This window comes from Odontomachus brunneus, unplaced genomic scaffold (assembly GCF_010583005.1).
Source record: "Odontomachus brunneus isolate Ranch 3 - 2012 unplaced genomic scaffold, Obru_v1 Obru_scaffold_217, whole genome shotgun sequence".
NCBI classification, from domain to species: Eukaryota; Metazoa; Arthropoda; class Insecta; order Hymenoptera; family Formicidae; genus Odontomachus; species Odontomachus brunneus.
The window spans coordinates 265,840-276,982 of record NW_022639667.1 but is presented as its reverse complement, the minus strand read 5'-3'; the positions used below and the strand labels follow the sequence as shown (position 1 = coordinate 276,982).

General features: G+C 31.0%; 1 protein-coding gene across 7 annotated transcripts in view; it reads right to left on the bottom strand.

The window, feature by feature from the left end:
• LOC116852346 (peptide transporter family 1-like) overlaps positions 1–11,143 on the bottom strand; it is a 221,261-nt gene that overhangs the window by 84,201 nt on the left and 125,917 nt on the right. For all 7 annotated transcript variants that reach the window (XM_032832618.1, XM_032832615.1, XM_032832621.1 and 4 more), the window contains 3 exons: positions 3,295–3,526; positions 2,890–3,164; positions 2,721–2,803 (listed from right to left, as the gene is read on the bottom strand). In XM_032832618.1, the coding sequence (XP_032688509.1) occupies positions 2,721–2,803; positions 2,890–3,164; positions 3,295–3,526 (590 nt within the window). The remainder of the gene's footprint in view (positions 1–2,720; positions 2,804–2,889; positions 3,165–3,294; positions 3,527–11,143) is intronic.

Here is an 11,143-nt window from a genome sequence, read left to right as displayed (position 1 = left end):
TAGCTCCTGGGCAATCGAAACAGTGCTTACATGACGGTCGGACTCGACGATTTCCATCATTTTCAACAATTGGCCTTCCAGAGCGTGGTGCATCTTTGACATCAAAATTACGGGAACGGAATCGACGAAACCAAAATTGCGCGTGACTTTTAATCTTAACAGTATTTTGCGTAAGTATTTCATCACTTAGCAAAGTATTATACAGGGTGTCCCGCGTAAGACGGACCAAAAGAAAAATATAAGTAGAACACATAAAAGTAAACAAAAATTGTACACGTCATTTTTCAAATATATTAATTAAAATAGTTGGACAAATTAGAACGCGCGACGTGACAGGCGGGACATACGGCTCGCAGCGTTCGACGAAGAAAATGGAAGAACGCACGCGTACGCGGACGCACACACGGAGCTACTCTTTTCAGTATGCCAAACGGCCCACCTCTCTGGCCTCTAAGATAGGCCCGCGAGCAATCATCCATTTTCTGCGTCGGCCGCGGCGAGCCGCCGTATGTCCCGCCTGCCGTGTCGCCGCGCTCTGATATGCTCAACTATTTTAATTAATATCTTGAAATTTTATGTGGTTGTTTGAAAAATGACCTATATAATTTTTGTCCACTTTTGTGTTCTACTTATATTTTTCTTTTGGTCCGTCTTACGCGGGACACCCTGTATATTAGTATTACTGACTGTATATTAGTAAATACTGACAATGTTCTGCGTAAGTATTTTATCACTGGACGAAGTATTACATATCAATATTTAAATATTGAAATCAATCATAAGGTAGGATTTGTAACATTAGATATTGAAATACTTTTTATATATATCCGTACTGTTTTCATTTATTAGAATACATTTAAAAAATTAACAACTCCTAGAATTCATACAACCTCTAAAAATCGTCCATATAAATTCCCAGAATCATCCATAATTTAGAAAACGTCCATAATAGTTCCAATAGAAATCCATAGGAAATCCATTGTATGTCCAAAATCTCTATAGGAGCTCCATTTAGAGCGTTCACTGGAAATCCAGTAGAGGTTCAAGAAGCGAACATTTGGATGTTCAATGAATGCCTTATAGATTTTCCATGGACGTCCATTAGAGGTTCTAAATTTCCAGGATGTCTAATGGACTTTCAGTGGATGTTTTGTTCCGTGTGGGGAGGCTTTTCTCTAAAAAGAATTATATTTTCACAAAGTTTCCCGGGATTTAAATTATTTTAAGTTTCATGTTCGAGTTCAGCAGACACAAAAATATAAAGATAACCCTATTTCATATATTTCCCTTATAGGCAAATTTTGGTCCTTTTACAATATTGTTCTTTAATTAAAGACGGTTTAACACGATTGATATGAGCAAATTCTATCGATTTAACCGAAGATTATTCGGTGATGATTGATGTGACTAATACTCTCCTCAACTTGGATTTTCTTAGCGTTTCTCACAATCAATGACATCTTCCACGATATCACAACCCAATAAAACACAAATATTAGTAACATAACATAAATTAATTAAACAATTAAGTAATAATTAAATATTATATATAATAGTTAAATATTCAATAATAGTTAAATATTCAATAATAGTTAATAATATATAATATTACATAACAGTTAAATATTATAATAGTTAAATATAACAGATAATTATTATATAACATTACTTTTAACTTAATTTGCTAGGTTTAATTTGTTAATTAAACGATAATTGATTTCCTTTGCTCATATTAATCGTTAATTAAATATTTTTTTTTATTTAATTATAATTAAATATCTTTGATTTTGCTCAAATCAATCATCAATTAAATCATTGAATTAAAACATGTTTGTTCAAATCAATCATTAAGTTGAGAAAAATTTAATTGAAATTTTTATAACTGGTCCTAGTCTCGAAATGTTTTTCTGCCCGGCTTACGTATCGCTCGAAAGGAAAAGAGAGACGGCTGAGAGGAGATGTTACGTAAGTGATAACATCTCTGCTGGCTCGTGTCTGCCGATCGTAATTATCAGCTCGTCGATAATGAGATAAAGATAGACAGAAAATCGTTGTTCATCTTTGTTTAACTCATACTGTCTATGGGCACGGAAAAGAATCTAACAGCCGGTTTGTTCTTTATAGCTGCACTGCTGAATTAGTGCAATAAGTTAGAATTAAACAAGTATATTTTGTCTCATTCTAATGTCTTATTGTACTAGTTCAACAATTGTATCGAAAAAGAACAGACCTAGCATTTATTGCTAGGCGCAGTGTCTCACGCTGTAAAATATTATATTAAAAGACATGTAATAACTGATGACAGCGAAATTTTACATTACGTGTCATTTCGTTAATATCCACATTACCAATGAGCTATGACATCTGACATACTTGTGAAACCCATAGAATTATCTGGAAACTAAGCTGAGGAATATTACACGTGGAAGGTGATTTTCCTTCTGCCATCAATTTAGTCACGTATTATCGTGCACAAATATGCCTTATTTCATTACTTTTATACAACTATTTATTGATCATCAGGAGAAAAGAACATTATTCGGATAATTGTACAAGTGTGGTGAAGAAAGTACTCTTTTATCTATATTTATTTTTAATTAGAAATGGCACGTAATGTTTGTCAGCGTGTGATTCCTCGCTTATGACGTCACAAGTTCAACATGGCCACGGTGAGGTACAAGGAATCCTAAGGCTTACAATTTCGATAATATAAGACTTACGGAAACGCACTTGGAAACCTTGACGATGACGTTGCCCGTGGGTTGCATTATCCTATACATTGGTTTGCCGGCGACGAATATCACTAAAAAGGAATTCTTATCAATCAAAAAACTACAACTTTATTATATAGCGATAAAATTCAAGAATTTTATTCTTATTGCGCCTTACCGATAGACAAAATCATCAGAATGGCCGGTACTAGAAATGTCAAGGAATAACAAGTTGTCGCTCCTAAGCATTTCACATTGCTACGTAGCCAGGGAGTTAGGAAGCTGGAGATCAACGAGCCTGAATTAATGGAGAAATAGAAAAGGGAAAAGAACATCGCCAGGTATCGCTCTTGTTGCGGTAAAATAAACTGGTCGCCTCCAAAGGCCGACACGCAAGGTTTTATCCCACCCGTGCCGATTGCTATCAGGAGTAGGCCCAGTAATGAGAATTCTCTAAAAAATTGATATAAACAGATTTTATTCGGCTATATTTAAGTAATATAATTAATTAATAATTAATTTTAGTCAATGTTATACATTGAATGCTTCATCGTCGCAATTGTTTTGATTGCTTTGTACCAACCTTGGAGGCAATCCCACTAATGTGGGTGCCGCACTCATGGTTAAGAGTAGTTGGCCGATTGCGTAAATAATGCTCACATAGAAGATAGTGCGGAATTTTCCAAGCCACGAATCTGCCAGGATCGCACCGAATAGCGGGAAGAAGTAGACAAACATGGTGAAAATATGGTAAATTACAGTAGACGTGTTCTCGGAGTAGCTTAGTATGTTCTTTAAGTATAGCGTCAGGACAGCTGAAAGGTATTTCCATATAGATTAATCTGTATGTTTAATAAATATTATTTAATCAATTACAATACTTTGTAATTTCAAGGTCGCATTGTGCTTCTTCATCGAAAAGTTTTCAATAACAAAGAATGTGATAAAATAATACATTGTTATAACAATTCTAATTACACTGTTACATAAAATTCGATCATTTTGTGACACGAGTATGAATAGATGTTTACGATATATTTTTGCCTATTGAACGAACTCATTGTGCAAATAATATTATTATGTCACAATTTTGAAAAAATGTAAGATAATAAGAGAAGAAGATACTCGCACTTTACTTAGGATCAACAACGTGAACGTGGCGGTGATCTGATTCTATGTGTATGTGTATGTTAGCATCTCTCTGTTAGCAGAAGAGATAAGAACGGTTTTTTCACCACTCTTGTAGTACTTAATGACTTCAAACCTTCTCTGCTGTGTACGTGTTTGTAAATGCAGCCACGCATATACGTATCCATCTAATGTGAGATGTGAATTTTACAATTTTACATTTTAATTTATAGGATATTTATAGGATGTTTTAGGTATATCTCGAACTATATTTCAGCAATAATCCGCAAACATGTTTGGTATTATTCTTCCTTTATATTTTTCTTCGAACTTTGAAGTATCTTTATGAAATCTTTTGTGTCATGCTCATTACTAACAACACCTAAGTTTTCCGGAAAGAAATTTAAATACGAATAAATGAATTTTTGCATAAAAATGCGTAAGAAATTAATTTTTAGTGACATATTACATTTCATTTCTTTGAAAACTATCAATTTGTTTGTCATTATTTCTACATAATTTTCACTTTTTTTATTTCTCAGGAAATTTTCAAACACACTCTTCAATACATCCTATTTCTTTCCGTACAAGTTAAGACGTTGTTAAAATTTGTATCTTTTTGTAATTTTCCTATTTAAGGATCAACAAATATTATTACTTTTTTCATTTTAGCATTAATAATTTTAGGAAATATTTCTTTTAAACATTTAAAACCTTTTCTATTTTCATCCATAGCCTTCACAAAAAAGTGATGCCAACATGTGCCCCATTTCTGGGCAATGAAAAATGTACTTAAAATAGGTACCAAATTAAACCCACACAGCATGCAATATTGCAGAAATATTACAGTAATATTACAATATTGTATTAATATTGCAGTAGGAATGAAATATTAAGAATATATTATTGAGATATTACATTGCGATATATAGCAGTGTAATATTGCAGTAATATTACTACAATATTACAACACGATATATCATTATGTAATATTTTTGTAATATTATACTGGATATTGAAATATGATATGTCTGAGATATATTACTACAATATTTCACAAATATTACCATGTTATGTATTCCAGTATATTATTAAGGTCGGTCTACAATAAGTCGCAAACAGCATCGCGGGTAGCAAACCTTACGGAAAAAAACTATTGAGACTTAATACTAAGTATTGAAGTTGTGATATTTAGTATTCAAGTTGTAATACTGAGTATTCAGAGTTAGTATTGGTCGATATTGAAGTATTGAATGAGTTAAATATTGAATGAGTTAAGTATTGGTGAATACTGAGTATTGAGAGTTAGTATTGGTCAATACTGAAGTATTGAGTGAGTTAAATATTGATGAATACTGAGTATTGAGAGTTAGTATTAGTCAATACTGAAGTATTGAGTGAATTAAATATTGGTGAATACTGAGTATTGAGAGTTAGTATTGGTCAATACTGAAGTATTGAGTGAGTTAAATATTGATGAATACTGAGTATTGAGAGTTAGTATTAGTCAATACTGAAGTATTGAGTGAATTAAATATTGGTGAATACTGAGTATTGAGAGTTAGTATTGGTCAATACTGAAGTATTGAGTGAGTTAAATATTGATGAATACTGAGTATTGAGAGTTAGTATTAGTCAATACTGAAGTATTGAGTGAATTAAATATTGGTGAATACTGAGTATTGAGAGTTAGTATTGGTCAATACTGAAGTATTGAGTGAGTTAAATATTGATGAATACTGAGTATTGAGAGTTAGTATTAGTCAATACTGAAGTATTGAGTGAATTAAATATTGGTGAATACTGAGTATTGAGAGTTAGTATTGGTCAATACTGAAGTATTGAATTAATTAAATATTGATGAATACTGATTACTGAGAGTTAGTATTGGTCAATACTTAAATATTGATGTAGTTAAGTATTGATGAAGACTGAGTATTGCCAATTAGTATTGGTCAATACTTAAATATTTATTATATCAAACAATATTTATAAAACATTTAATAACATTTAAAAAAACATTTTAGAAACGTTAAAAATAATGGAGTAAGTTCTTTTTTTTAATTAAAAAACGTTTTTTTTTAACGTTTAAAAGAATGTTTTGTTTTTTTAATATTTAATAAACATTTATTTTAGTATTTTAAAAATATTTTTCTAAGTGTTAACATTTAACATTTAAAAAATATTTTTTAAATGTTAAAATAAACGATTATTAAATATTAGAAAACATTTTTTTCAAATGTTAAGAAACGTTCTTTTAATTTAAAAAGAGAATTTATTCCATTATTTTTAACGTTTTAAAAATGTTTTCTAAATGTTTTTTTGAATTGTAATGCTTTGTAATGTCAACATTTATGTAAACATATGTTATATAAATATTTTATGTATATATTTCTGACTTCTTTTTCATTATATTAAATATTTGGACTACATAGTTTATTTTTGTGGTTATACTAAATAATGTTATAAGAAAATTATAATTACTGCTTCACGCGCGCGCGCGGCTGCATGTGGGGAGAATAAAAAACGCTTAGTATCAGTTGAAGAAATAGCGCAGCAGCCAAGATGATAGACTTAGAAAGCTTGGAGGTATCTGAGGTCTCGAGTTCGCGTCCGACTAGTACTGAGTAAATTTTCAGGTATGAAAATAGTGAGAAATCAAATAAAAAGGCTACATTTTATTTAAAATCAATATTAATGTGCTGTGAGGGATAGCATATTTTAACAATATTCCACGTATATACTTTTAATGCACATCAATATTAAGTATTCCCCAAGAAAGTATTGGCCAATTTAATATTAACCAAGTACTAAATATTGCGCGCTCAATAGTTTTTTTTTTTCCGTAAGGGAAGTCTGAAGAAATAGACTAATCACAGTCGCATGTGAGGTAAATAATTATTGTCATTAATCAATTTCTCGCAACCTGCAATCCGCAACGCTGTAGACTGGCTTTTGCGATTTATTGTATATTATACAATATGCAACTGTGATTGGTCAATTTCTTGAGACTTGCAACCCACGATACTGTTTGCGACTTATTATAAATTATCGATCTTAATATTATACTGCAATACATAAGATGGTAAATTTGTGAAATATTGTAGTGATATATCTAAATTATATATCACATTCCAATATAATACAATATTACAGAAATATTCCCTTACGGAAAAAACTATTGAGCGCGCAATATTTAATATTGATTAATACTAAATTGGCCAATACTTTTTTGAGCAATATTTAATATTGATGAATACTAAGTATTCATGAATACTGAAAAATAGTATTAAATGTGTAATACTTAGTATTGGTTAATACTAAACTTGTCAATACTTTTTGGGGAATACTTAGTATTGATGAGTTTTTAAAATATATACGTGGAATATTGTTAAAATATGCTATCCCTCACAGCACATTAATATTGATTTTAAATAAAATGTAGCTCTTTGATTTAATTTCTCACTATTTTCACACCTGAAAATTTACTCAGTACTAGTCGAACGCGACCTTGAGACCTCAGATATCTGCAGGTTCCTAGTCTATCATCTTGGCTGCTGCGCTATTTCTTCAACTGATACTAAGCGTTTTTTATTATCCCCATATGCAGCCGAAGAAGTAATTATAATTTTCTTATAACATTATTTAGTATAACTACAAAAATAAAATATTTAGTCAAAATATTTCATATAATAAAAAAGAAGTCATAAATATATGCATAAAATATTTATATAAAATATGTTTATGTAAGTGTTGACATTATCTAAGTTATTTACAAAACATTACAATTTAAAAAAACATTTTAAAAAATATTTTTAAAACATTAAAAATAATGGAATAAATTTTCTTTTTTTAGTTAAAAGAATGTTTTTAGCATTTTTTAACATTTAAAAAAATGTTTTATTTTCTAATATTTAATAAACATTTATTTTAACATTAAAAAATATTTTTTAAATGTTTAATGTCAACAATTAGAAAATATTTTTTAAATATTAAATAAAATGTGTATTAAATATTAAAATATTAAAAAAACAAAACATTCTTCCAAACGTTAAAAAAACGTTTTTTTTAATGAAAAACAAGAACTTACCCCATTTTTTTAACGTTTCCAAAATGTTTTTTTAATGTTTTTAAATGTTTTATAAATATTGTTTGATATAATGAATATTTAAGTATTGACCAATACTAACTCGCAATACTCAGTCTTTATCAATACTTAACTACAATACTTAATCAATACTTAACTACATAAATATTTAAGTATTGACCAATACTAACTCTCAGTAATTAGTATTCATCAATATTTGATTCATTCAATACTTCAGTATTGACCAATACTAACTCTCAATACTCAGTATTCACCAATATTTAACTCACTCAATACTTCAGTATTGACCAATACTAACTCTCAATACTCAGTATTCACCAATATTTAACTCACTCAATACTTCAGTATTGACCAAAACTCTCAATACTCACCTAGATAGTCAAATTTGCGCGAGCAGATTTTGCGCAGAATGTGTCAACAGTGTTTGTAGACAGAATGGCAACATTCATTGTACGCAGAATCTGTTCTGACGGCAGATTGCGCGCAGATTTTGTTTCCTAGATAGGCTATTTAATTCTACCAAGGGCCATATATACGCTATTAAATAGGGCAGTTTCACACACATACCATGTAAAACTTCGGGATAAGTCAAGATAATTATATTGCAATAATTGTACACATATAATTGTACACATATAACAATAAAAAACAATTTTTACTTTATAAAATTGTATTATACATTTCTGATAAAAAAGCAACAATAATGAAGAAATAACGAGTATAAGTATAGAATAGTAACACGGTTAAATGGCCATTTAAAGGTGTACATATGCCATCCCTGGTAAAAATTGTTCTCATAATTTTTCATGCAATTTCTCATATTATTATTTTTTTAAATGTTATTATGTCTGAACGATTTAACCGTCATGCAATAAGTACTGAAGGTAGCAGCACCAAATATAATATTATATATCTCGCTGTGTAAATAATTTTTACAGAATTTTAGTGATGGTTTATTTGAAAATATATCGTGCTTTGATTTTGATAAAATTTAATACAATCTGAACTGGACAATTGACCAAATTAATTCGCACATGTAAAAGTACAGTATTATTAGCATGATGGAAAAATGTCATTATCTGCTGTTTTATTGCAGTAATTTTCTATACAGTCCTTGGTAGAAAATTAATTTCGAATTACCGGTCTCTCTTACATTATTTATACTCTAAACGGTTTTGTTTATATTTTGCGGTTTAAAAGGCGAACAAACTCTAAGCTTTTTCTTGCTTAAACTTTAAGTGGGCAATATAAAGCACTTTTTATCAAGTGAGGAAGTTGGTGTAGTAGTCTAAGGCGACGGACTATTATCCAAAAGATGTCTTCGGTTCAAGTTCGAATCTCACCAGAGAAAATCTTAAAAATTATGAAAAAATAATATAGAAAAACTTTTTTTTCATTGTATTTTACGAGTATTTATGAGAAAGCGCTTATTCTATGAGTAATTATAAAAAATTGTGAGAAAATTTCCTACCAAAAATTTAATTGAAGAACTTATGAAACGACAGGATCTGCACGCAATCTGCCGTCAGAGTCTGTCAACAGATTCTGCGCGCAATCTGCCGCCAGTCTGTCGTCAGAGTCTGTTCGCAGACCCTGTCAACAGTCTGACAGCAGATTGGGGACGCAGATGTCTATGAATCTGTCGACAGATCCTGCTCGAATTCGACAGATCCTGTCGCCAGTCTGACGTCAATCTGCGCGCAGATTGCTTACTAGGCAGTATTCATCAATACTTAACTCACTCAATACTTCAGTATTGACCAATACTAACTCTCAATACTCAATATTCACTAATACTTAACTCATTCAATACTTCAGTATTGACCAATACTAACTCTGAATACTCAGTATTATAACTTGAATACTAAGTATTACAACTTCAATACTTAGTATTGAGTCTCAATAGTTTTTTTCCGTAAGGGTTACATAATGATATATCGTGTTGTAATATTGTACTAATACTACTGCAACATTACACTGCTATATATCGCAATGTAATATCTCAATAATATATCTTTAATATTTCAATCTTACTGCAATAATAATACAACCCAAGTAGCACAGCAGCGTCTGCAAAGCGCTCAGAAAGCGCTTTCGCATATGTCTTACTGCTATAAAAGCGCTATATGAGCGCTTTGTACTACTGGGAATATTGTAATATTACTGTAATATTTCTGCAATATTACATACTGTATGAGGTCCCATTATTTTTAATGTTTTAAAAATGTTTCTTCAAATGTTTTTTAAATTTTTTCAAATGTTTTTTAAATGTTTTTTAGGTAAATATGAAGTTTAGGGGACCTATCTCCGATGACCTTGACATATGTTATTGAGGTCACCCACTTGAGTGACTTTGTGAAAGTTTTAGCCATCGCTCGTTGTTCGTTAAAAACTTATTAACAAAAAAAGCTCCATAAGATGGATATAATTTTTGGACATCGTATGTATAAAAACACCGAATTTGTAGACTAGGAAAGTGCCTGCTACTATCCTGAGTAACATTAAAAAAGGATGCTTTTAGCGGGCACTTATTGTTTATTAAAAAGTTATTCATAAAAAAGGCACATTAATATCAACACAGAATATATTAAGTGTAATATGTAAACGGTAAGCGTGATATTTTCTAAACATTTAGTTCTCATAGAGACGCACACTATACGCGCGCGTGAGTGCGTACGTACGTGCGTGCATGCGTGCGTGCGTGCGAAAAATATTTCTGTCACTCCAAATCATCAATACAGTATTTGTTCATATATTTCATGTATTTTTCCTTTAAAAAATACAAGAAATCGTGTGTTACCTTGAGAAATTTATACAAATGCATGTTGAAAATTTGGAAACCGTGTGTACGTTCAATTGCATATGCATATACACACACACATACACACGCGCGCGCGCGCGCACGCTGCTCGCCGGCAAGCGCGCTCGCCCGCCCGACAGGGCGGGCTCGCGGTGGGTATGTATATATAATAGGAACAAACGCACCCACCGCGAGCCCGCCCTGTCGAACGGACGAGCGAGCTTGCAGGCGAGTAGTATGTGTATATAGCAGGCATCTTCCTAGCTTACGAATTCGATGTACGGTGTCCAAAAATTACAATCATTTTATGCAACTTCTTTTATTAATAACTTTTTAATAAACAATGAGCGACGGTTAAAACTTCTTGATTACTCAGGGTGTGCTTGATAATATTAA